This window comes from Curcuma longa, chromosome 5, assembly GCF_044706935.1.
Source record: "Curcuma longa cultivar G26 ecotype Majalengka, Jawa Barat chromosome 5, ITB_CL_G26_1.1, whole genome shotgun sequence".
In the NCBI taxonomy this organism is placed as follows: Eukaryota; Viridiplantae; Streptophyta; class Magnoliopsida; order Zingiberales; family Zingiberaceae; genus Curcuma; species Curcuma longa.
In genome coordinates this window covers 5,242,133-5,269,759 of record NC_133865.1, presented here as the reverse complement: position 1 = coordinate 5,269,759, position 27,627 = coordinate 5,242,133, and the positions used below count along the sequence as shown (strand labels likewise).

The window sequence follows — 27,627 nt, the reverse complement described above, 5'->3', positions numbered from 1 at the left end:
CTAAGAAACTAGATAGATCAATATTGCTTCCACTAGGACAGACACTAGTGCAACAGTAATCAACACAATCCTTATCTTTCTTGACTCAGCTAAGACATTCTCAAGTAGATCGACTTTTTGATTCTTTGAATCCACATTTGGATTCTTTTCTGGTTCCACCTCAATCTCTTCAGGATCCTCTCATAGAGGTGATCCATAACTATCCACGTAGAAATAGACAATGAAGTAGCTCTTTTTTTATCTCCACATACATGATGCGCCCTTCATAGCACTCTCATATATGGTGTGTTACTTCATTGAGGCATTTCAGTAGCAATTAAATCAGAGCCCAAATCCGATAATTATCTAAGATAGGAAGATTCTAACTCTAGAATAATTTATCAAACCTCCCAATGTGTCCTGACTCCATAAATAGGATCATATATTATCTCCTCGATAGCATTCCTTAGTTTGTTTCATAGCACATCACGACGAGTCATAATGTATATCATCCGTGCCATTTAAAATTGAAATCAATAAAGTCAATACAAAACTGACTAACCAATAACAAAACTGATTTATTCCAATTAAAACTGATTTATTCAAATTCAAAATATGCATAGAACTAATACAACACATATACAATAAAAAAAATAAATTTTCTTATTATTTAGGAATTCCAGTTGACTGTCTGATCAACTACTGAATCCAAATTTTGAATGGTCTAAATGTGATCGACTCCTCCCGAGTTAAATGCTACTGCGCTTCATTTGCCTGAGTCCGATCAAAAACAGACTCCTTAAGGCAAAGTCGAATCCGAGAAGGTACATCTCAGACAACTCAGCTAGCATCCCCACTCGGTAAATCTGAATGACATTATTAACCGAGTCTGAGTACCCACTCGGCATACCTGAGTTGCTCGATTTACGAACAATGCCAATTCTATAAGCCAGCCAAGTGCAAGTTGTTTAAATTTGAGTCTGAGTTGTTCTTCCAAACAACCACTTGGCACATTATAGGTATGCACTCGGCTCGTTGAACATCCTTTTTGATATCCCGAGTTTGAGTTATACGTGTCGATTCCAAGTGAGATTTAACCAACTCTGAAATCGAAATTTGAGTTATATGATTCGAGTCCAAGTCAGATTCATCATCTCGAGTTTCATTCGACATCCTCACATCAAAGCCACTCGGCACGACTCGATAGTCGTGTCAAACCACTCGATAATTATACTCTCAAGTGTCAAAGCACTCGGTAGAATTCAACTGATCGAATCTGAGTGGGTTGCCGAATCTTAAGTGCAAACTCAATCCTCATTAAAACTAATATAATTAGATTTTTACCTAAACATGGATTTGTTTTCAAGTTCATTTCTATTTTAATCCAATTGAAACAGTAAAAGAAAAATACATATCACATTTCAATTTTTCTAATGCAACAATTTTTTTATGCATTTAAAAAATCTATTTAAAGAAAATGCTAATCATCCTATGCATTTAAAAAAATCGATATATTTGTTTCCGCATGAAACTTACTGTTTATCAAAAAAAAAATCGACATGAACAGTATCTTATTAGAGTCTGTTCATTTTCTTCTGAACACTTATTTGTTCATGATTTTCATACATGAACAATTCTTAGTGTTCATGATGATTTTTTTTTTCACGTGACATTTCTGTTCAATTTTTTTCTTCGCATGAAATTGTAGTGACTGATCAGAATTTTTTGAACATGAACAGTATTTAAATCAAAATCACGCAGAACTTAAACAGTTCTTCAATCAGGAGCAGACGAATATCATTAAAATTAAACATGAGTAATTTAAATGTTCGTGCCTACTGTATCAAAGATAAATATTTGTACACGAACATGATCATTTGAGAAACGTAAATTGCACATAATCATCTTCCACAGGACCACTATTGTATACTGAACAGGCCATTATGTAAATTTAATGAACACATACATATGAAAAATAACTTGTTCTCTTTTGCATTTCGTCTAGTAGAAAAAAAAAATGATAATCTCAGTTAGTCGTATTGACTCAATCTTTGGAGGTAACCGGTTCGGTCTCACGGAAATTTTCTATCAATCACCAGAGTAAATCAGAAAGCGCACACAACAGCCAACCCAGATGCCCAGTATCCTTTAATTGCGATCCCCATTTGAAAGAAAATTCCTGTAAATACGTCGTAGCTGGTGATTGAACCGCGAGTGCCTAAGTAACAATTTGGATGTCCTACCGCAGTACCATGACCCCTGGGTGACAACCTGCTTTTCATCTAGTAGAAGATTCTTATATTTGTTGTCTGAAGAACGTTATGAAATCAAAAAGTCCTCCGGATTTTACGAATCAAATTCCACTCGAATTGAATGTTTTTCTCTCACAAAAATCTTCACTTTGATTTACCCGCTTTGCTTCGGCGCACCCTAATAATAAAGGAGAGAATAATAAAATAAATCATAAGGTAAATGGACAATTTTAATAACTGGCTACTTCTCCCACTACTTTCACTGTCAACACCATTGAGTGCGCTTGCCTATTCCTTCAGGAATTCACTTTAGTGAATGTAACTGCCAAAAAAAAAAAAAACTTACGTCTCAGCAGAGAGGACATAGGCAAAGTATATGTTTATTTGAAAAAAATTCAAAGAAAATCATAAAAGATTTTTTTTTTAAGGATATTTGCAAATTAGGATCTTGAGTATATTTAAATACATATTTAATTATTTTAAAGTTTTTAATTTTTGATCAAATATTATTATTTGAGATTGCGCCGTTTATTTTTAAACATTGAATTTGATGGCTTATTTCCTGTTATACTTTCAAATCAATAGGATTTAAAAGATTATTTTTGATATTTGTACATGAATCAACGAATTCAATAATTATCTGCTGCATCAGTTTGTTAAATAATACAATGTATTTCGATGAACTAGTTGTATAAATAAATCAAATGTTTGTGAGCAAATTTAATATTTGGCTTAGTAATAGTTTGTTTATGTTCGTTTGATATATATAAAATAAATTAAATGAACAAATTTAAACAACTAATTAAATCAATTGAACAAACATAAACATATATATTCAACTTGTTAATGTTCATAAATAAATATTGTAAATTATTTGTGAATGATATTCAGTAACAAAGTTTTGTGAACCATGTTTATTAATAAACTTTTATTAACATTGATAAATAAGAAAAAATTTTAAAATTATCAAATAAATTTATATTATCAAACTCAATAATTCAATCAAACAAGTTTAAAAATATAAACAATTTAAACAATCAAAAAGCTTGATTTTAAAGTTCGATGACCTCTAAACAAATTAAACTCAAACTTATAAAAAAAGAAATTAAGTCAAGTTTGAACAACCTTTTCAATCGCTTAGTTCATTTTATGTTTGGCTTAATTTGACTTAGTTATCTTATCAAACAAGTGAACGTTTGAATTAGGTTTGGCTCATTTACAACCCCACTATTATCATTAGGCACTAACCTTGATAAAAGTAGCGACTTTGTGTTTAAGATTCAATGAAAAATATAATGGTTTAAAGATGTTGTCAAAGGTTTCTAGATTTAAAAAGATAGAACAAGATTTAGTAAAAATCCAATTGGGTAAAAAAATTTTCATAACTAGGTTAAGGCCAAGAGAAGGACTAATATGTTGGCTGAACTAAGGGGATGAAGAAGGCTTATTCAGGAGTGTGAGGACATTTGAGAGACTTTGGGGGAGGAGGAGAAGGAGGCCTGTTTCTTATGCAGTGTAATAAAATTCTTGATAAACTCTAATCAATGGGATAAAGCCTCTTTTGGGGAGGTTGATTCCAGGAAGCACAGCACATTAGAATTTCTCTGTTGCTCATGCAACAAACTTGAAGGATATTTAACTCCTTTTGCATATGGTTGGAGAACTTAATGAAAGATTTTGATAGTGTTTTTTGTTAATAATAATGATAATAAATCACCGAAGCTAATAACAACAGAGAATTAAATATTTGGATTAGATATTTAAGCATATCCAATTTATGAAAGCACCAAACTACATCACAGAGAGGTGCTCTCAATTATTCTCGTTGAACATTATTATTGTTGACAAAGTCTACATATCATTGTGAAAGATAATTGCTTCAACTGGTAACTTGATCTTCACTGTTACTCCAAGGTCGGGAAAGGGTAGCGAAGTGAAGGAACTAAGAGAAGATTAACCTTCCTTGAAGCACTTGCTCCGAAAGATTCAGTCATGTCGATGTCCTCTGCTTTCACTCCCTTTGGAAACGCCCAATCAAAGTGGAACAGAAATTTAGCCAATGTCAGTTCTAAAGTCGTCAATCCAAAGGTCATGCCTGCACACATCCTTCTACCGGCACCGAATGGCAAGAACTCGAAGTCATTGCCTTTGAATTCTTTTGGGACACCTTCTTCAAATCTCTCCGGCTTAAACATCTCGGCATCCTTCCAGTATCTTGGATCCCTTCCTAGTGCCCAAACGTTGATGAGGACTCTTGTTCCAGCAGGAAGTGTGTAGCCAAGAACTTCAGTAGTCTCTTGAGCCACTCGTGGAAACAAGAGGGGGAATGGTGGATGCAACCTTAAAGTTTCTTTCACCACATCATGGAGATACTTAAATTGTGCGACATCAGTCTCCTCGATATAGCCTTTATCCTTCATAACTTCTCTCACCTCCTTTTGAGCTCTCTCTAATGTCGAAGGGCGCAACATGAGCTCAGACATTGCCCATTCAATGGTGTTTGCAGTTGTCTCCGTTCCTCCGGCGAACATATCCTGCTCAAACCAACCAATTAATTAAGAAATCATTATAAATTTGATAAATAAATATATGAAATATATAGGCATGCACATATATGTATAAATACTCACAATCACAACAGCCTTGATGTTGTCGAATGTGATCGGCACTTCTAGGTTGCCGTCATCTTTGACCCTGAGTAAAACGTCAATAAGATCCTCCTCTTCACCTTGATCGTGGTTCTTCTGATGCTCCTTGATTGTCGCATCGAGGATCGCATCTAGTTTCTTGTGATATCTCTTTAACTGAGTGCTAAATCCAGTGAGGGTATCAACAACCGTGAGAGACGGAAAGAGATCGCCAACGCTAAATCCGCTAGCCATTTTGATGACTTCTTTGATGGTCTCCATGAACTTCTTCTGTTGCGGGCACCTTCTCCCAAACGAAGCTTGGACCACGATGGAGTTGGTTAGCTCGTTCAGCCTCGCTCCCAGGTTGACTGGCTGCCCGATGGCAGCCGCGTTGCAGACGTCGCTCATGAGACGACCGACCTGCTCCGTCCTCAAAGACACAAACGACTTCACACGCTTCGCGCCGAGCAGCTCCATGACGCAGATCTTGCGCAGCTGGCGCCAGTACTCGCCGTTGGAGAAGGCGATGTCGCTCTGGCCGTAGGCAATGATCTTGGCGGCCGTGAACTCGGGGCGAAAGGCGAAGTTGGCGTCCTGCGCCTTGAGCACCTGCTGCGCGCCCTCCCGCGAGCTGAGTATGATTTGGTCGCATTGGCCGAGGCGGATCTTCATGACATTCCCGTGCTTGCGAGCCAGGTCGCGGAGCGCATGGTGGGGCAGCTTGCCGACAAGATGATGTATGCTGCCGATGAAGGGCAGCCTTGAGGGAGTGGGAAACTCCGGCCCTGCGTGCTTAGGCTGGGAGCTGAAGAGCCTCCTGACGATTATCAGGAGAACCAAGAAGCCGGCGAGCAAGACGGGAAGGGAAGGGACCTGCAACTCCATCTTGAATTGAATCTCGATGTGCCGTGGCTTGGCTTGGCTGTGCCTTACGGGACTTAATTTATACAGCAGCAGCTGGTGAGATTGTGCCTTCAATCATCATTAGTAGCCTGAGCCTGCATCACAATGTTGAAGGAGACTCCGTCGGTGCCATTCCTCCACTGCCGTCAACGTTTTGCCACATTGCCTTCATGATTCCGGCGTCTGCGGATTTGACCGCATGGCTGATGAAAGGCTACGGCGTCTCCGGGTCGCAGCCTCCTGAGCTGTATAACGATTTTATTAATTTAAAAAAGTTGAATTCCAAAAAATAAACATAAAAAAATAAATAATTCAAGATTAAGAAATTTCCCAAGATGAATCTGGAAGATGGCCAAGAACCACGTGTAGAATATACAAAAGTTTCACGAGAGACATCGAGTCACCGATCAGCAAACACCGGCTTGCATTCCAATCATAGTTGGTAGGAAATCGAATCAGTCGAAAAGGATGGTAGAATAGTTCCATCTTATTAAAAAATCTTAAAAATTTATCATACATAATTAATAATTTAAATAATATTTTAAAAAATTATTTATATATAAATAAATTAATAATTTTATATAAAGAATCTGATCTTAACATCTATAAAAAAAATTTTAATTTTATAAAACATAATCAATAATTTAAAATAATGTTTAAAAATTATTTATATATAAATAAATTAATAATTATATATAGATATATATATAATCTTCTATATTCGACCCCACAAATAATATTATCACATATATCAATTTAAATTAACTAATAATTTATCTATCATTCTAACTAACACAATAATACTCCAAAATATTTATAATAATCGTATTCAATCTTAAAAATATTTTCTTGATTCACAAGATGATTTGATTTAAAGATCAACAAACCAACTTACATAACAAAAGCTATTAAAATATTCAATTCAAACACGAACGTCGAAAATAATCATCTAATTGAGATATATTGATTCCGCAAAAGTATTCAAAGCTCATCATTTTAGAAAAAAAATGATAAAATATTATTAATAAAGAATTAACTTAAAAATAACTAAATAAATATTTAAATAATCTTAGTACATTAACTCTCATCCGTAAAGGATGAAAAATAATATAAATTATAAAAATAGTTCAAAAGATAATTAAAAATTAAAAATCCTCTAAGCTTGTAAAAAGATTTTAATTGATATTTTTTGAATTTGGAACTAGACGATTATGAATTTCACCCAATAACTAACTGTAGATTTTTAAACGAGCTTCGATTTGATATATTTTAAATCTCATGATTTAATTCAAAATAAAAGTTATGACCTTTCAGAGCTTCTATCGATTCTTCTCCTATCCTACTGATCCCACTTCGATCCTACTCTAATCCCACAGATCCTACTCTTAATTCTACTGCAAAAATGATCTTGCACGATCTAAGATCAATTTGATATTCTAGATCGTAGTATCGCGATTTTACAAACATAGATTCCAACAAGGAAAGGGGGCAGAAGCCCCCAAACTACGATGCAGTGATAGAGGCGCAACATCTATAGTTCGATTCCCAACTACGGTATACTATAGAGCATTTTCCTTCAGTGAAATGAAAAATCTAAGATGTTGATAGAGAAACTAGTGACAATAACTTGTACTGTAATTAGAATCGTCAATTTGGATTGGACCCGTCAGATTGGCGCACCCCACCATATAATTTAAATAGATTGAATTGAAATTTTATCAACCCATTTTAAGGTGAATTAAGGTGGATCCATCCGCCTAAGCCCACGACCTACGTGGATTAACCCGTGACGGATTTGAGTTGGCCTGCGAGTTGAAAAAAATTTCTTCAAAATTTAAAATTAAGTAAAAAACTCAATAGACTAATGCCCTTGACTCATCTAAATTGCAATCCAAAATTAAAAATTTCAACACGGGTTGGTCAAATTTAAAAATTTTAACATTTTTTTATTTTTGCCTGATCCGCACCCCGTGTTGGGTTGGATTGGACTAAAGATTTTTCAACTCGCTAAGTTGGTATGTCGATCCATCCCGCCCCGTCATATAATATATTTTTGATGGATTAGTTCATCCTATCATAGATTGGCATGTTTGACGACTCTAACTTAATCCTCTAAATGGTCAATAGCGTCCTTGGATTCAAAATAAAAGAGGACTAAAGCAAGGAATTTCACTCTCACCTTCCCTATTTGTTCTAGCAACTGAGGTCCCGAATGGAGTGTCTTTCACTCTCTCCTTCCCTATTTGTTCTAGTAACTAAGGTGCCGAATAGAATGTCTTTCACTCTCACCTTCCCTATTTGTTCTAGTAACTGAGGTACCGAATAGAAATGTCATCAAGAGGCAACTAAGCAGGTCAATATTGTCTGGATGTTGTTGTCAAGTGCATGCAACGAAGCCATGATTGGGCGCTTTGACAATTCAAGCCTTTCAGTGCACTGAGATTTCAACAATAACACGTGTAGTTTAAAAATCTAAAAGTTTTTAGCAGAATGGCTACAACCATTTATGAAAGCCCTGACGAACAACTTCCATTTGCAGTTATCAAAGGTACTACTGAAGTGAAGTGATTAGCTGGTGCTATTACAATAAAAAGGGAGTCACATTACTGCCTTTTCAGGTTGGTAGTTGCTTTAACAAGTAACAGTTCTTGTTCTTCTATATCCATAGATAATGCTAACAATGTTCAATATACAGATTCAGAGATTTAAGAGGGTCAAACGGAAATTTGGATGATATAGGAATGGAACTTTTGTTTGACCTCATGCCAATGGATTGATCAACAGAGCAATTATCACAAAGTTACCAATATGTTTTTGAGTTACTGATAGAAAACATAAAAAGTTTAGAAGCTCTGTTACATAGAGACACACTTGAACTAACTCTGAAAGTACTTTTTACCTCTGGATTTTGGTAAGTTCCAGTTTTGAAGTTCAAGGTCTTTTTGCTAGCAGACATCTAAAAAATGGAGAGAGATGATTCTTTATGCCGACTTTACCTCTGGACTTAGCAATTTCACCATCAGATTACATGGAAGACTTATCTATAGTACTACTGAAATATTTTAAATCATTCTTAAGGATGGAAAGGAATGAACGATGAAAAAAATATCCTTAAGGAAGGAAGGAAGGAAGAGGAAAGAAGGAAAAGGAATTCTCCAGTGGCCACAGCCAGATAGGCAGGCTGCAAAACCAGATCGCCAGTTCACAAACACCATGTGTTCACAGCGACAGCACAAACTCACAGCCTCCAAGCTCACGGCTGCCGCAAGTTAACAGCCTTATTGCAAATTCACAACCACCAGTTTTTCCGATGTTCGGGATTCATAGTTGGAGTTCGCCGCTGATGGAGTTCGTGTTCTCATAGTCAAAATGTTTTAAGAGGATGAAAAGTTAGTTTCGTCCGAATCTAGATGGACGAAAAGAAAGTCAACAACAATCCATGGAGAAGCGATAACTTTCCATGTAAGAATCAAGACTCGTCATAAAACTTGCAGTTTTGGCATTAAATATCAAGCCAACATTAAATTACAAGCTAAATATTTACTTTTCTAAAGAAATATAGGTCATAAAAATCTACTCCAACCAAACAATTCATAAACAGTTGCCTTCCATAAGGAGAGCTTAGATTCAAATAAACTAATAGGAAACCGAATTGGACTGATTCACGTCCTGGCGCAAAGGCAATATGTTGAATTGAAGCTAAATAAGGCTGAGGCCACACTTGATTGTTACCAGATAACATGTCCAGGAGTTTCTAATTGAGACAAGAACAAGTAACCGGAGTTTCTTAATGAGATAAAAGTTTAACTGCATGAACAAGTAACCACTTGCCGTGCCAATATGCAATGAAAACCAAAAGTCAATGAGAATGCAACTGAAATCAATTTAATCACTAGTGATTCAAACTGCTGAGCATAATAAACCTCTGTAAACAGGCATATCAAGAAAAAAAACTCAAATGCAATCTTCCAAGGTGCTAATTGTATGAATTGTTTAGTTTACAGAATAAAATTATAGCATTATATTCTTATGGTAATTTGTGATGAGTATTCTGCAAGTAGGAAGTCATTATGATGAATCCAATAGAATAAACGCAGATTTCCACTCAACCAGCAAGGACATGAGGTCTCTAAAAGTGCTAGCAACCTTGAAATAGTAAGGCAAATGAACAATGTCATGGAAATCTATCTAATAGTACGTTTAGGTGGTTGGATGAAAGGCAGTTTAACTGATGACCACTATGTGCATAGATGTGAGAGGTCTTAATCTATTGCAATGATAAAAAAGCCGACAGATATATACATAAGGAAAACAGGATACAAAGCCAAAGCTTTCCTTCTGGGATTTACTGCTGCACTCATGAAAGGATATGCTGCCCAACAGCTCCATGCCAATGTAATGGAGACCACCACTACCTTAAGTATAGCATTGCTTACCAACATGCCAACTAGGGCTCCTACATCCAGGGGGAAGAGACAGTAGCCAAGAAGACTCAGACTTTGGAAGAAGATAATGTGGCCACCCTGATAAACAAAAAACATATCATCACCATCCAATTTACCAAACAAAACTATAGGACAAAAAAAGGAAAAAAAATTGAAACAATAAAAAATAGGCATTGTAGGCATGCCAGGTTGCTCACCAGAAGTAGTACATTCATTGTCAAAATAATAGCACCAGCAGCAAGGATTGCAAATGCAACAGCAAAGACTTCCGACTGTAAATATGAGCACAAAAGCATCAAAATATGCAATTTATCCAAGGAGAAGATTTTAACAACAAAATGTTGAGAACCATCAGAATTGATCATTTAAGGGACAGAAATCACAGAGAAACAAAACAGGAGAAGCAAAGCTAGAAAGTGAAAGTAAAAAAAAAACAGAAAACTGGGGCATGCAAACTCAATGGACTCTCTTAAGCTTTGAATAAGGATCAAACAACTGTAAGGCAAAAATCTGAGCAACCCAGATTGTTTGTTGATGACCTGTTGTCAGCAAGTTCAAGAAAACTGGTTCAAAGCATAAGCCTTTCCCTCACATACTCATTCCTGGCTCAAGAAAACTGGTTCAAAGCATAAGTCTTTTATCACATACTCATCTTCTGGCTCTATACAACTTTACCCTAGTATCTCTCCCACTAGTATCACAATGGATTTCTCATCCAAAAGCAGTGGACTGTTGAGATGAAGCACATCGGTCAGCAAGTATCATAAAGTCTTTGGTACTGACTCCACTTGGGATTTAGCTTCAGGATCAGAAACACTCTTAAGACCATCAAACCCAACCAACCGGCTGCTTTCAATGATCTGCTCTGAAGAAAAATTAGCTGAAAGCAAAAGATTCTCCCCGCTGACTTAGAGGGTATATAGCGTTTGGGCATATTTTAGGAAAAGTGAAATAAGCTAGCGTGCTCGTTTTATAAATTTTATTAAACTAGAAAGCATGATTTTAGGAAAAGTGAAATAAGGTCCGTGATTAAAAAAATGTCAAAAAAAATCAACAATAATCCGTGATACCGTGATCGATATCCAAAGGAAGAAAATTATATTAAACTAGAAACAAATCAAGGCAGGAGCTGGAGATCTGCTGTTACCTTCTTCACCGATGCAGACCAAGAAAGAGTTAATCCGAGAAACACGATGAAGAAGAAGGGCCCCCAAAGATCCCAATCCCTGAGTGCCCTTCCCAGATCCTCTCTAAACGGATTCGGGAATACTACCAGCTTCAGATTGCTCACGATCCTCGCTAGATCCCGCTTCACGGTATCCCAAACCGGCTCCGTTAGCGTGTTGACAGGCGAGCCGAAGGCATCTGCAGAGACGCCGGTCCTAGATCTTCCAGCCGGAGCAGCATCGATCGGCACAGCCGGTACGACCGGGGGCGGGGAGGAGGACGGTGGCACCTTCTGGTAGGGCGGAAAGGGGGTGGGGGAATGGGAAACGGGGATGGAGGCGCGAGTGGGGCTGGGGGGATGGGCGGGGAGTACGGTGTCGGAGTGAACGGGGGCGTTGAAGAGGTTCTCGATCTCGTCGATGTCGGACTGCGAGGAGTGGTGGAGGGGGATGGTGTCCTCGTGCGACATCTTCGCCGGCCACAACGGCGGGGCGGCGCGACCGCAGGGTCGCAGGACGAAGGGCAAAGCGAGGGTTCCGATCCAGTTACCCAGACGAGTGAATGATAATTGTGTTTTATTTACTTTGACGAGGGAGACAAAGGGGTTGCGGGAACCGCCAGAAGACGAAGGGAAAACCCGACCCGCTGAAAGTCTTCACGCGGCTCCGAACTCCGAAGGCGTAGTGATATTCATGTACTGTTACGAACTCCGACTAGAGGCTCTGTTTCTTTTGTTTCAAATAAAATATTTTTTAAAATACCATTTATAATTTTTTTTAATATTTAATATGGTGTAGAATAATGGTCTTTTGAAATGTTTTTATTGGTCGATAGAAATATTACACCCTCTAATCGCTCATAACACTTGTAAGTTTAACTTCTTCAGGTAGAATCTACCATCCAACAGTCTTATACAGTCGATTTCATAATCATCCGTAATTAGATAAATCAAAAAATTACAGTTAATCATGACAGAAGAGGATATTATCTTATGTAAGTTCAACTTCTGCTCCTTAGCCATGATAGAAAAAAGTAGCGTATGCTAGTTATTGATTTTGAGAAGATGCGTATTATATAATATATTAAAGTAGTAATGTATTATATTATTATAAAATTGAAAGAATATGTATAAATTTATTAGAATTAAGTTAATGCTAAATTTTTTTAAGATTAGCTATTGGTCCACGGTGGTGGTAGGTTATAATTGATTCTTAAGTAATACAGTATCATCGATCATCATATCAGTACATGGGTTATAATCCACGAATATAATTATCTTGATAGCTTAAGATTTTCTTTGATTTTGAATGTTAACGAAATTTTTTTTATGATTATTCTTCGATTTTAAAACTGAGTTATACCATATATCGAAACCTAATTAAAATCGAGTTAATTAATTTAATAAATCTTTATTTAAATACTTATAAATTTAAAAGAGATAATTTATTTTAAAATTTAAAAATAAAAATAATAAATTATATATATTAATTTAATAAATTATTTTATTAAAATAATTATTTTAATGAATTATTTTATTGAAATTATTATTTTAATACATTATTTTATTAAAAAATAAAATTATTATTTTAAATTTTTTTAAATTTAATATTATAATTCGACCCTTAAATCTTAAAATTAAAATTTTAAATAACTTAATCATATAAATAAATAAATATAAAATAATATTATTTTTATGTCGGACTTTCAAAAATTTCTATGGCGAACGCTGACGCACAGACAGATAGCATATTGGATATATAATATATAATTCTATCCTCGACCGATCTTTTGTTAAAAATTTATTACCTCGGATATTTTATAATTCTTAGCTTCGTCAGTGTTAAAAAGACACCTTTATTTTCTAAAATATATCTCTGCTCGTTACAACCTCAATCATTGAATTGATTTATTTTCTTCTCTCATACTTCGCCTATGAACCATAAAAAAATATGTCCCTCCTCCTAGTCGTAAAATTGCGATAGCCATGATTTTAGGGTTGAATAACATATTGAATTTTTATAGTCCCTTTTATAATAAAATATAAAATTCATCACTTCAGCAGTTTCACACGGTTGATTTCATGATCATTTATAAAGGTAAATTGAAAAGTTATAGTTGATAACTTTGATTTAAATATTTTTTTCAATTTTGTTGAGATTCAAATCTTAGATATTATAACAATATTTATTTTTATTTATTTTTATTTTTTAATTAATTTAATTTATTATTTTTTTCATCAATACAGTAACCAACTTAATCATGTCCCGAGAGTCACAATTTTATAATCCCGAGGTCACAAACACTTGCCTATCAAGAATATTTTAGAAAAATAAATGTGTCCCAAATCAAATTTTTTTCCTTCCAATTTATATCTGAAAGAATAAAACATTGTTAATCAAATGATACCATTACCACCAATTTATATTAATTTGTAGCAAATAAAATGGATCATCATGAATAAATTTGTGACATTTGGACGTTTATTTTAAATCTAAAATAGATTGAACACTCTTAGCATCTCGGTATCCGTCTTAACAGTTAATTTTTTATAACATCATATTTTTTACCATGTGCTCATATTTATAGAGGAAAAGAAAAAAAAAAAATAAAAATAGGAAATATATATGATCAAATCCTTTCAATATGTTTATCTATTCAATAAAAAAATTGAGATTCTTGTCACAACAATTTATCTATTTTGGAAGATTAAATGAACAATCAATAAAATACTTAAAGTTTAACATTTGTGAAGAAATTTGTTGTGACGATTTATAAAAAAATATATAATTTATCTATTTTAGATATGAATAATAAAATACTTAGAGTTTAAATTTTAAATGCGATGAAATTAGTTTTTTTAATATACATTTTATTGAGACTTCGAATAAAAATCATTTACCTCCACATTTTTATAATTGAAGGATCAACTATGCTCAACTTTTGTCCCATCACACCAATTAACCATGTTACAGTTTATTTTTAAATGAATTAAAAAAATTTTAGTTCAATCCGATGAATTCATTCTAATTGACGGCTCCGTTCGCAAGAATTAACCTAACCATGCTACAGATATATCCTTGACTGTTGGAGGCAACGATGGACTCGCCCGTTTGCTTGCCCCGCACATGCAGCCAACCAGCGGCACCAGAGCCATGTAGATTCTCCTTCACTGTTGTCTGGGCCACACAAAAATTGCCGTTAAAATTGTTACGTGCAGTGCTTTAGTTTAATTTCAGACGCAGCCTCGTGGAAGGCGCCACCTTTATGCTCTGCTCCAGTCTGCAAAAGTAGTCCCCGAAGACAAACTACAGTTAAAAAAAAACCAAAAAAGAGAAAGACAACAAAATCTCCTCGCAATGTACTTGCTTTGATCGTCTCATAAGTAAAGCAGATTTTCCACCTGCTCTGCCACCCTTTTAACGTGTCTCCCGAAACAAAGCAACGGCCACGAGACGTCGCCGATCGCTGAGCAAAGCAAAACCCGTCGTCGCCTCAAATCCGATTGCTTCCGCTGCTGCTGCTGCTGCCGCTGCTGCCAGATATTCTCTGTGTTCCCCCTTGTCCTGTCTCCTCCCCCCAACTCAACACAGTGACATTTTCACAGTGCAGCAGACTGTGCCGATGGCATTGAGACCCATTCAAATCCTAACTAAAGAATCAGTGCATATATTTCCAAATACATATATTCAATTTTTGTCAATAACATATTGCAAAAAGTGACACTTACAATTGCATGTAGTGAGTTTGACTGACATGCAGTGGGACCCACTATCAATGTGAATGTCATGTTACATTTATGTTGGTATTTTTCATGCTATGAATCATTACTCTTGCAGAAAATAGATCGGAGCCACAGCCAAACCTACTCGGGCTGTAGCCCGGGGGCTCAACGATGTTAGAAAGGAGAAAATTTCTGATTTATTATAGGAGAAAAGAGAAAATGAGAAGATTAGCCCGGGTGACAACAGATTCATGACCTACAGCTTGGGATCAACCTGGGTAAATCGCCCGGGCGGACTCCGCCATTGGCCAGAATCACATTTTAATTTAAAAAATCTTGAAGTATATTTTACTATATATATTTAAATCACGATTCTATATTATTCATTGTCAAAAAATCGTGTATAAATATGTTAGGTTGCAATAGGTGGTCCCTGGGGCAATGGTGTCGTGGTTGGAATTATCAGGTTGTCATCTAAGTACCTGCGGTTCAATTTTCCTTCAAATGAGAAACGCAATCAAAGGTGCGCAATCAAAGGATGTTGACCGTGCAGAAATTTTCCTTTGGGCGTCTGGGCTTATTTGCATATCAAAAGATATTGGACGTCTGGACTGACCGCTGTATGCACTTTCTGATTTACTCTGATGACCGATAAAAAACTTCCATGGAGCCGGATCAATCATCCAATAGTCAATTTTTTAATATTTTTTTAGGTAGCGGTAGGTGTAGTGTAATGCATTAAAATAACAAATAAAACACAATATATTATTCTGAAAATCATAGCCTTTTAAAAATAAAAAAAATACCATTAGTAAATACTCTATGACATATCTCGCGTCAATATTTTGTAAAATCTTCTTACAAAAATGAAAATTTAGTTTTGGGACCAAAAATAATAATAATAATAATAAATTATAAATATTATTATTGAGGTACAGTGAAACTATATACGGTTACATTATGCGGGCGTAGGAAAGACCTCCGCTTCGAGTCATCGTTTTCTTACCAGCACCTGGTGGTGAGCCTACCCCAATATCCTTTCTTATTTCTTCCTCCATTTTTACCGCCCCCTTGCGGCCTTGCCTAGCGTCGTCGCCTTTGACTTGCGGACGCCGCCTCGAAGTTTCCTCCGCCGGTCACTCGCCGTGCTTGTAGCCGTCTCCGACTCGCTTCCTGCTCCCTTAACCGCTACGTTTTGCACTTCCTCGGCCGAGGTTGGTACTGCGTATACCGGCCCCCTTCTGTTCGGGAAGGGGTCTAGCGGTACCTTGTGTGCAGAAGCCTTCTTTTTCTTCTCTCGAGAGGAGGAAATCCTAGGGTTCGTGTGGGGTCGGTTGCCGCGGGGATCGATGGTAGCTCGGCGTAGTTTCCGCTATGGATAACTCCGGGAGCACCCCGAGGAGTGGTTCCAGCGTCGTTGGCGACCTTCACATGGAATGGCAGATCTCGTTGGCTCTGGAAGCGCTGACCGGGACATTAACAAGGTGTGTACTTCGCTTTTTCTGTCAGGATAATACTCCTTATCCCTAAATTGGGTCTGTGCATTCTGGTTTTGATAAGGTTTAGCTGAAACTCTGTCGTTCTTGCTTTTCGCCCGATAATTTTCGGTGAAGTGAAGAGGATGCACGCTGTTTTTTTCTTCTTTATGTTTTTGTTTTCCTTTGCAAGTCTTGTACTTGGAATACTTTACAAAATTGTGTCGTTTATCTCAGTGAGAACCTATTCTTAAGTGTTTGAAATTTTTGTATGAGGTATAGTCTAGCGATTGGTATGATTTCGGAGACTTGAGCTCTTATAAATTGGTGATTCTGATCACTGTAAGGGGTCGATGTGACAAGCTCTAATACTGCTGTGACAGAAAAGGTTTGCGAGCGGGGCATGATTCTAATTGCTGATACAATGACCCCTATGTGAATTTTATCAGTTGTTATGCTGCGTATTAGCACGGGCAGATGTAGTTAACATGGATAGTTTGTGAAAACAAATCTGAGTGGCGGTTTCATGTTGAACAATTTCTATGGGTGTGATGATGCAAACCAATGGCTTTCTAGAGGAAATCTGAGAATTGTTTGCGTAGGATCACTCCTGCTTAACTGCAAGAGTTGTTGTTTGTCTCTTGTTGGGATCTTTGTCAATGACTAAAGTCACCTAGCATGAAAAAAAATTAGGCAGTTCTTGTTAAAATTGAAAAGTTACTAAAACTCGATACTACTCAGCACATATAAGGTCTCGTTCTTCTAGTTTATTTCCTTCCTCCATCAACCTCCAATTTGCCACTGGCACCATATATCAGTCAAAAATTGAAACTTCAGCATAGTTTAAGATTTAAACCTTGGTATTCATTATTGTATAATATGATTTTAATAAATAATAATCATGATTTATTAATTGTTTGATTATTTAATGTAATATTCATTATTTATGTGGTTTATTACTATGATATGACATCTAATGACATGCACTTCTTGGGCTTTTCAAACATCTTTTGCTATCATTTTGGTGTTGCTAGTTATATTGGTTGATAAGACATTAACTACAAGGATGTAGGTTTTCACGTTGAGATTATTAATTAGTTATGCCCTAGCCACACAAGGGTTTTTAAAAAAAACTTGTAGTCAGTTAATTAATCGTAGTTATATAAAATTAATATTAATTATATATTTTTTGCAAAATAATTATGATTTTGCTAATCAATTTAATTTAATAGTTATTAGTATATTTTATTAATGCAATATTTATGATTCATGCAAAAGGTTTGCATGAGGAGAGATTTATTTGGGAAATTTTGATGAAGAAAGATGGAAGAATGTGATGGAATATTGAACAATTCGACTATTTTTATTAATGATTTGAAAATGGTGAGGTGGCAATGCTATTTTGTTTACTTGCATGTTTTATAACATATTTATGTAACGAGATATTAAAGAAATGATTTCAAGTCAGTATGTAAACACATTATTATTTTGTCTTGGGTTCTTTCATATCCTTGCCTCTTCTTCTTTCATCACTCCTTTTTTCTTTCATCTTACCATGTACTGTATCACTGTGTTATATGCCTCTACTGAAACAAATTTGATGTATTACTTATCTAATGCACTAGTAAAAATCATATATAGCAAGTAATTGTCTCTATGTTTCAACTATTGTTTCTCTTCATAGATACTGATCGCATTGAAAAAGGGCACACAATTACTTAAGTATGGTCGCAAGGGGAAGCCAAAGTTCTACCTGTTCCGACTATCCAATGTGAGTTTGCTTTAAACCTGCCTTTCAAAAGAAAAACTTCAAACATTTCATTGTACATGATTGTGTCTTTGCCCTGATGTAATTGTATAACTTCTTTAGTTCATGTACATATGTGACTAATGTTTGAGTATATAGTGTATACAATTTCCTATAGGACTTAGATTTGTAAATGTCGCATCTCTATCTCACTGGATTCCAGTTTCATATTCTGAAGATGTTGACTGATACGCATCGGTATAATCAATTTTCTATCATAAACAAGCATAATTGCATTATAAATTAATGTTGTAATGTAAGTGTAAGGATTATAGGAAGAAAGTAAAAAAATGATATAATTTTATTAAGTATTCCTTTTTATATATTAGAGGAGATAAGGTTCATAGTACCACAATAACAACTCATTGTAGCTATGTATTGTAACCATTGTGGAAAGGGGTGTCAGAACTCAAAGACATTCCATTCTACAAAAAGGAAAGACTCATCAATATCATGACAATTCACATTGTACAATCCAACTCGACAATAAAGTAAAGAAACATGTCTGAGAAACAAAGGTATTGCAATTATATATTTCATCCTTTTAACAAAGACATTGATTCCAACAATAAAAGCTTTCCATATGTAAACAAAAACACAAATTAATCTATGGAATAAACTATGTCAAAAGCTACATAAATGAACAACTATAAGAAAGTTAATGCTCGTATCCCACACGAGTCCTTAAGTATCTTGGAGCCACTTTAAGAAATAAACTAGAATTGGTAATCCACCTCAACAACTAATCTGTGTTGGAGGGAGGTTAAAAACAAGGCCAGTCAGAGTTTATCCAAATAAGAATAACAATTTAGATTTACAAGCTTTCAAGTTTATCATAAAATATAATCATTTTTATTGGGTGTACACTATAGCCATGATCATGGGTCAAGAGTGTATCATTTGATTCATAGGTTGAAGCCCTAGTTAAAGTACATAGATGGGATGAAGTGCACTAATAGTTTCATCATTGCCACTTGAGAATTGGATATATTCGAAATCATCTGCATTAAGTTTGGAAGTGAGGAGTGGTCAAGGTGGTTGAGTCTGAAGAGGGAAAGGTGTGGCTAAAACAACCAAAAACAATGGAGGCACATTCAACTGATACAACACATGCTAATTACCTTGTTTGTCTTCAAATCCTAAATAGAGTGACATTAAAAGTGATAGAACAATTTAATAATCTAGTAAGTCTACTAATAGATAATAAATTCAATGGAAACTTAGGGATATAACATATTGAAAATAGATGTAACATAGGTGATAAGGGAACATCTCCAATGTTTGTAGCCGATGAAGAAGATCTATTGGCTATCAGCCTATCATGTCATTAGTAGACATGTGGATGGTGTGAGAGCAAAGAAGTAGGATATGTTCTTAAAAATGTATTCAAAAGCTTTTGAGTCTTAGATCTAAGGGTATGAACCTGACATGTCAAATAAACACGCAACAAAGGTATCATTAATGTGCAGATGAGATGATTAGCTAAGATGAAGCACTAGCAATGACTTAGAGTTGGAGGAGCCATGAATGCTCCTTTGTTAGAACAGTAATAATGGAACTAAACTGAGTCAGACAGCCAAGAATACTTTATTGAGCTACAATCGAAGATCGGTGACATGTCCAAATAGTCTACTCCTATTTTTTTTCATCTTCTTGGATACGACAATTGGACGAGATCATAAATACGATAGAAATTGAATTTCAATGGTGGCGACAATCATCAAGACTAATTCATATACGACCCATGTGGATAACACTCAAATATATTGTGTCATGGATCAAATCTAGTGTATGAGTGCAACATGGCAATGATAAAGCCAACGTGGGGTGTGGCGTTCATGTGGTCGGTAGAACAAAGAAGAGAGGAAGCTTTGGGCAGGGCCAACATAGACGAACAAATGTCCATGACGTGGATTTTACTTAGCCTCGGTCATAGTGCTGCAGACGAATGATGCAGGTTCCAATTATTCACTCTTGGAGATGGCATTGTCATTGTTGCTAGCGAATGAAAAAGTGGCAAGGTGAGTGTTGGACTGGGACAAATAGAGAGGAGGATGGTAATGTGGTGGTTTTGCATTGTGGCTTTGTCAAAGGCAGAAGGTCAAGACAATGAGAGGCAAGGACTTGCATGAGAGGTTCTCCTGACAACAACGGGCTCATGGATGGTGGATTCATGGCAAGGTGTCGTAAAAGGGCGCAAGGTAGGATGCGAGATGTTGGGATGAAATAGATGTTGGTGAGTGTGGATAGATATGTGGACGGTGATGATTGATGAGGAGATGTTTAGAACTGGCTCATATTGAAGTTAGGGGAAAGAATTATTCCTTGTTTATATTTTAGGTAGTCCCTTTATATTTATATATGTATTATTGAAGAATAAGGAATATTACAAGTAACCCATTCTTATGTATTCACAGATAACTCTCTAACACAATGCTTATTGGTGATAAACTTACCGCAATCAAATCACAGGAGAGGATGGTGGAGAATTGGTACCCAAATCCCACAAGCGATCTAAGCTACAATCTACTCAAAGAAGGCTATTAGCCAACTTGGTGTCATTAATCAATAATTGAAACTGAACAGAATATTAGGATAATTGTAGTCGCATTTTATGGGTTTGACAAAAAAGTTTGACCTACCAATCATGCTTATGACACTTGTTTCTTGGTTGATTTTGTAGGATGAATCAACATTGATTTGGTTTTCTAGTAATGGAGAAAGAACATTGAAGCTGGCTTCTGTTTCAAGGATTATTCCAGGACAAAGAACTGTATGATCTATCTATGATTTTCATTTTTGAACCTGAAGAGATTTACTTTTCTTGTACATTGATGAAATTCTCTATTTTGTTTTGGTTCTAACTATTTGGTAACTAACTATTTATTGACAATATGTCTACCATAGTCTGTTTTTCAGCGATATCTACGCCCAGACAAAGACTACTTGTCTTTTTCACTCATTTACAATGATGGCAAAAGATCTCTCGACCTGGTAAGCTCAGAGTATGGTTGTTGTGACTTTTTTTTTGAATTCCTTATGATGTGTACTGGTTCTTGTTTACAGATATGTAAAGATAAAGTTGAAGCAGAGGTTTGGTTTTCAGGCCTCAAGGCATTAATTTCCTCAGGACAATATGGACGCCCAAAAATAGATGGATGGAGTAATGGACTCTATTATAATGTAAATCTTTTATATTGTTATACATTATTGCCAATTATTCTATTCTTTAATGTGGTCTTTTGTGGTAACAAAAGTTTCTTGAGTAATTGTGCAAATTTTCTATGTTCATATAGTAGGCCAGGTCTAGCGCATTCCAATCCAAGTTCAGCACAATGTAAAGTTTAATATTTTATCTCATGTAGTTTACTAACTGTGGCATCGTTTAATGTTGACTTGTTTGATTAGGTGCAAGTCAGTGTTATGAAGTTCTAATGATTAATTATTGTAAGTTGGGATATGGTAAGCGTTTACAGGTGGTGTCGAATTATGGGGCTTATGGAAAATGAGCACCACCAGTTTCAGCTGAAATAAAGTCATCTCTCTTCACCCCCTTTTTCAAGTAGATTTTTGGGTTCTTCTCTCAACGATCACTTTATCCATGTGCTATCAATATTAGAGAATAGCATTTTCATAGTAATTTTGCTGAGGACCTATTTGCAAATATATAACGTACAGTAGTCTATTTGTAAAGATGTTATAGAGGTAGAAAGAGACTACTGAGAATTTGAATTTCCCCATTGTCATGGCACCAGAGCCTTAAGTGCCTTACTGTGCCACTTCTTTCCCGCTTTGTGTTTCTGTTACCAAGTTTTCTTTCTGTCACTAGGCACATATGCATCTCTTTCTCTGTCATCAGGGCCTCCTTTTGTTGGTCCTCTTGCAGTTTCCTTCTCTGGATTCTTGTATAGATGCCACTCTCAGTCTCCTGTAGGTGCTTCTTCAAGAGGACACATCTACAATAGTCTCCTTCTATAGTCCATGACATCAAGGGTCTCTCAGATCTTTTCACTTTGCAATCTCCTTTTATAGGTGCTCCTCTATTTGACACCTCTTCGGAAGTCTCTTGTAGCCACTTTTATGAGGACTTCTCAAATTTTTTCATCAACTTGGTCTGTGAGTGTAAGCTCCAGGTCTTCGACATTAGAAGACCATTTGCAGTTGCGTCCTACAGCACCAGAAGCTATCTAATTTTCCATTTGCTTGCATTCTACTCAATCTTCTTGATTTCAAGGTTTAAAATTTTGATTTTGTTACAAATTTCAATGTCTGGACAGACCAATAATGTATCAGTGCCAATTTGTATTGAAGCACAATATAGGTGGGACCATGCTGATCTAGTTTTGGACTAACTTCATCTCTTTAATCTCATCCCACATCGCTTATTTATTACAAAATAATTTTTTATCTATTCCATAGTCAATTATGCTGATATTATATGAAATCAACTTGAACAGTGATTTTATTACCCAATTTATGTTATTTATTTGCAGTTATGACCTTAGTTTTGTTATATCTAAATCTTTAATTAACTCAAAAAGGATGGTTAATTAAGTAAAGCTAAATTATTTTCAATTGTGTGTATTAACAGGAATTAAGTTCAATAAGGTATAAGGTGAACTCCCTAGGTGAAATAGGGTTGGTTTCAGATTGATAGGGTCCCAATCTAGTTTTCTATTTAGGTTCAATCATTTTTAATTAAACTTGGCTCAATTTTGCAGTGGAATAATTTTGATCCTGGTAAAATGGGATGAGGAAGGATACTAAAGATGAGTCCTTCCTTTGCCTTCTTACTGCACATGCATATGAGATCTAGTCAATGAGAGAGAGTTCTCACATGACTTTGACTGATGAGTGGTGAGAGTTACAATGATTTGATTTTGCATATGACTAATGAGGAGCAAAGGGAGATCTGATGTGGAGCACAGACTGATTTAGTAAATTAGAGGATAATGGGAAGATGAATAAAAGAATAGGGAGAGGAAGAATGAAAAGAGGAAGAATTCTGGGTAGCTCACTAAACCTTCCTGTATGTTGTCGGAGTTTATATAGCTCCATACAGGCTAAAGCAAAGATCCATCTGCTAATACTAGCAATACACAATTATAATCAGGTGATGTGATCAATATGGGTGCTTTTTACTTGTGCGTATCTGGGTTTGGTTTTGCCCTTGCCAACTGAAACAAAATGAGATTTAAAACCATCCCTGACCCCTGATTTCCATTTCTTCTTCATTCTCCAAGTATATCTTCTATGGAAGTGGGAAGAAAACTTATTGAACTCCGGGGATTGCATTCTTGTTACACCTGAAAACTTATCTGCGTACCTATGCCAGTGTCTTCTACATCTTTGTTTGGTTTCTTAGTGCTTGATGCCTCTTGTGCAAGGTATCATCTTCTCTATACCTGAAAACTTATCCCCTTTTTCCGTCTTTCCTTTGCTATATCTCTTTCACCATCTTGGGTGTCTCTATGTGGGAATTCTCAGTAATAATGAACTCTTCAATCAAACAAAGAGGCAAATCAAAAGAATATTTCAGTCAAGGCAAAATTTTAGAATGGTCTTCGTAGCAGTCAACCTTTCACTAGTAGATCTAATAATATTAGAATACTTATGCTTATTTCAGTTGCAGGCCTCTTTGACTGCAGCATCCTAGTTTGTGCTATCCTAAAATTCATTGAGGTACTTCATTTCTTGTTAAAAGCATATGTTTGAGTCAAACTAGGTTCAAGGGCTTTTGAGTATGTCTAGAAATATCTTCTCTTCCTCAATCCTCACAGCATTTTATCCTACCAATATCTCATCGGTAAAGGGCATTTGTCAGGTTTTACTCTGTTTGGATAATTTCCTCTGTACTATATATTTGTGATTTTTCTGAATTTATTTTATGTGAGCAAACTAAGTCATTGAATTGCTTTGCAATTTATTAGAGATTCTACTTCTATTTAGGATTTGGAAACTGGGAAGGTGACTTGTATATGGCATGAGTCTAGAGAACCTTTTTTACTTGCCAATAGCTCTCATATATATGATTGTTGGACCATTGATGGAAAAAAATCCAGATCCAGATTAAGATCTTTAAAAAGTTTTTTTTTCCCTTTCTAGATCCAGTCATTTATGTCATCATAGACATCTTCTTTTTTTATTTGTTTCAATTTGGTTGTAATTATATTTCATACGCTTTTAAAGAAATCATCCAATTATTTCCATCATGGAGAATTCAGTAAGACAAAGCAATATTACCCAACTTCATTTAATTTGGAGGTGACTTATGAAAAGCAGTTTTCTTTTACTATTCCTATCTCAAGACTTGTTTTCAAAAGAATTTATTTGTTTATTTACTCTGACCAATAAGCCTTCAGGTTTGTACAACATCAAAAAATTTCTAATAATACACTTCCTAAAGTACTCTTCCATGAGTATTCTTTTTAATTATCAGCAATCACAGGATTCAAATATGGATCTTCTGTACTGATGCCATGTTAATATGTTTACATGGTTAATTATCTAAAAAATTTATGCCATTTATGCTGAATCTAGATTTTTTTTATTCTAATATCCAGTACTCTGTGAATTGGATAGTCATATCACTTAGATTGATTTAACTCGGACAGTTTTGTTGATTTTACCACTGGAAGAATCAGTGTATTATTTGGTTAGGATAGAATTAAAAGGTGAATTTCTTGGCATATACATTCATATAATTCATATTTCTTTTCACATGTGAACTAGCCAATTGGGCTTCCCAAAGCGGATATGTGGCTAGGTTTCTGACTTGATTTGTGATATACTTTCTCACGAATTCCATTATATTCAAACATAAGATCTGCTTGAATATGATCTAAGGTTTGCCTGGATAATTACTTATCCAAAAGCTTCTGGTGTTAGGAAGGGCAACATTTTGATAAGTTGTCAACATTCTCATTGCAGCTAATTCAGCATAAGGTGGTATTGTATAGTCAGGTTAGCATTCTAAGGCTATGATTAAGAAGAGATTTATGGATGATCAGAATTTTCATGAAATACATAAGATGTGCTTAAATTTGTGGTTTTTGAAAGTTTGGGTTAGGTTTACCAGAAATCATAGTGTACTTGTCAGATTTAGTAATCAACATGGTTCTCATATTTTTTTCAGGAAAACAGTAAAGTTGCATTGAACAGTAATAGCAATCATTCTATCAGTTCCATACTTGATACTTCTGAATCCAGACTAACTACAGATAGTTTGCATCACCATTCTTTTGATTATTCAATAAACTCTGAAAGATCAGATGTGACAAATATGCATGTAAAAGGAGCTTCTTCAGATGGAAATAGAATTAGCATTTCCAGTGTTCCTAGTACATCCAGTCATGGGTCTGCACAGGATGAATTTGATGCCTCTGGAGATGTCTATGTTTGGGGCAAAGTCATTTATGATACCTCTGCTAGGGTAAGTACTGATAGAAATAGTAATCCTTCCAGTTCAAGGACAGATATTCTGCTCCCCAAACCACTGGAGTCCAATTTAGTATTTGACGTTCATTATGTGGCCTGTGGAGCGAGGCATGCTGCTCTTGTTACAAGACAGGGAGAAGTATTCACATGGGGTGAAGAATCTGGTGGGCAACTTGGTCGTGGAGTTTCTTCTGATACTGGTCATCCTCTCATTGTGGAATCTTTAACAATGTCTAATGTTGATTTTGTTGCTTGTGGGGAGTTCCATACATGTGCTGTTACTGTGTCTGGTGAACTTTATACATGGGGTGATGGCACACATAATATTGGGCTTCTTGGTAATGGTACAAATTTGAGCCACTGGATCCCAAAAAGAGTGTCAGGGTTATTGGAAGGGATTCAAGTTTCTTATGTTTCTTGTGGGGTTTGGCATACAGCCTTGATTACTACAACAGGGCAATTATTCACATTTGGTGATGGCACTTTTGGTGTTTTGGGCCATGGAAATCGAGAAACAGTTTTATATCCTAGGGAGGTGGAATCATTGATGGGCTTGAAGACAATAGCTGTTTCATGCGGAGTGTGGCATACTGCAGCAGTTGTAGAAGTTATTGTAACACAGTCCAGTACCTCATCTGGAAAATTATTCACTTGGGGTGATGGAGACAAGAACCGTCTTGGCCATGGTGACAAGGAACCAAGGCTTAAGCCAACCTGTGTGGCCTCACTTATTGATTACAATTTTCACAAATTAGCTTGTGGTCATAGCCTTACAATTGGCTTGACCACTTCTGGACATGTTTTAACCATGGGAAGTACAGTTTATGGCCAACTGGGTAATTCCCAGTCAGATGGCAAGCTTCCATGTTTAGTAGAAGACAAGCTAGTTGGTGAAGCTGTCGCAGAGGTTTCTTGTGGTTCATTTCATGTTGCAGTCTTGACTGTCAGAGGTGAAGTTTACACATGGGGAAGAGGTGCTAATGGACGGTTAGGCCATGGAGACCTTGAGGATCGTAAAACTCCTACATTAGTTGAAGCTCTCAAAGACAGACATGTGAAACATATCTCCTGTGGGTCGACCTTCAGTGCTGCAATATGCCAGCACAAGTGGGTATCAAGTGCCGAGCAATCCCAATGCTCATCATGTAGACAGGCATTCGGGTTCACCAGAAAGAGGCACAACTGTTACAACTGTGGGCTTGTTCATTGTCACCAGTGCAGCTCAAGGAAGGCTCTAAGAGCAGCTCTATCTCCAAATCCTGGAAAACTATACCGTGTATGTGATTCATGCTATGTAAAATTGACTAATACTGTAGATACCAGTGGGTTTGTAAACAAGAAAATTTCTAAGCCCCGTATTTCTGGTGAAAGCAAAGACAGGTTTGACAGAATGGATACAAGCTTATCCAATGCTCTTTCATCCAGTAATTTAGATTTGGCCATCAGTTCTGATGCTAAAGTGTCCTTTGATGGGAACCCTTCCTCTGTGATTCAATATTTTCAAATCCCTCAAGTTTTACAGCTGAAAAGCACTTCTTTCACTGGTGGTGCAGATGCGCATCAAACTGTTCCCAGACCAACAGCTAAGTCTAGAAATCATTCTAGAGCTGTTTCACCTTTTTCAAGAAAGCCCAGTCCTCTGCGTTCTACAACTCCTACTCCTACGATGGCTGGCCTTTCATTCTCTAAAAGCTTCTCGGACAATCTGAAGAAAACAAATGATTTTCTGAATCAAGAACTTCTTAGGTTACACTCTGAGGTAATCTGTCCCCTTTGTTAACTTAGTTAAGTATCATTAGTTGGCAGTCACA

At 36.0% G+C, this 27,627-nt stretch overlaps 3 protein-coding genes across 4 annotated transcripts in view; 1 reads left to right on the top strand and 2 right to left on the bottom strand.

Moving 5' to 3' along the window:
- Nucleotides 1-3,954: 3,954 nt before the first annotated feature.
- LOC141829502 (premnaspirodiene oxygenase-like) lies at nucleotides 3,955-5,912 on the bottom strand. The gene is made up of 2 exons (XM_074716991.1): nucleotides 4,862-5,912; nucleotides 3,955-4,765 (listed from the first exon to the last, which is right to left on the bottom strand). Exons 1-2 carry the CDS (start codon nucleotides 5,744-5,746, stop codon nucleotides 4,136-4,138), a joined length of 1,515 nt encoding a protein of 504 aa, XP_074573092.1. The 5' UTR covers nucleotides 5,747-5,912; the 3' UTR covers nucleotides 3,955-4,135.
- Nucleotides 5,913-9,838: 3,926 nt separating this feature from the next.
- On the bottom strand, nucleotides 9,839-11,918 carry LOC141830136 (protein YIP4b-like). The gene is made up of 3 exons (XM_074717622.1): nucleotides 11,357-11,918; nucleotides 10,407-10,481; nucleotides 9,839-10,287 (listed from the first exon to the last, which is right to left on the bottom strand). The coding sequence occupies exons 1-3, from the start codon at nucleotides 11,843-11,845 to the stop codon at nucleotides 10,027-10,029; spliced, it is 825 nt and encodes a 274-aa protein (XP_074573723.1). The 5' UTR covers nucleotides 11,846-11,918; the 3' UTR covers nucleotides 9,839-10,026.
- A 4,281-nt stretch (nucleotides 11,919-16,199) lies between these two features.
- The window catches only part of LOC141829398 (PH, RCC1 and FYVE domains-containing protein 1-like), a 52,943-nt gene continuing 41,515 nt past the window's right edge, over nucleotides 16,200-27,627 (top strand). Inside the window, exons 1-6 of one of the 2 annotated variants that reach the window (XM_074716858.1) lie at nucleotides 16,200-16,581; nucleotides 18,257-18,343; nucleotides 21,063-21,152; nucleotides 21,287-21,373; nucleotides 21,446-21,562; nucleotides 25,515-27,575. In XM_074716858.1, coding sequence (XP_074572959.1) covers nucleotides 16,534-16,581; nucleotides 18,257-18,343; nucleotides 21,063-21,152; nucleotides 21,287-21,373; nucleotides 21,446-21,562; nucleotides 25,515-27,575 — 2,490 coding nt within the window. In that variant the 5' untranslated portion in view covers nucleotides 16,200-16,533. Of the gene's footprint in view, nucleotides 16,582-18,256; nucleotides 18,344-21,062; nucleotides 21,153-21,286; nucleotides 21,374-21,445; nucleotides 21,563-24,871; nucleotides 25,343-25,514; nucleotides 27,576-27,627 lie in introns of those variants that run through there. The other variant, XM_074716859.1, reaches the window with a different exon arrangement.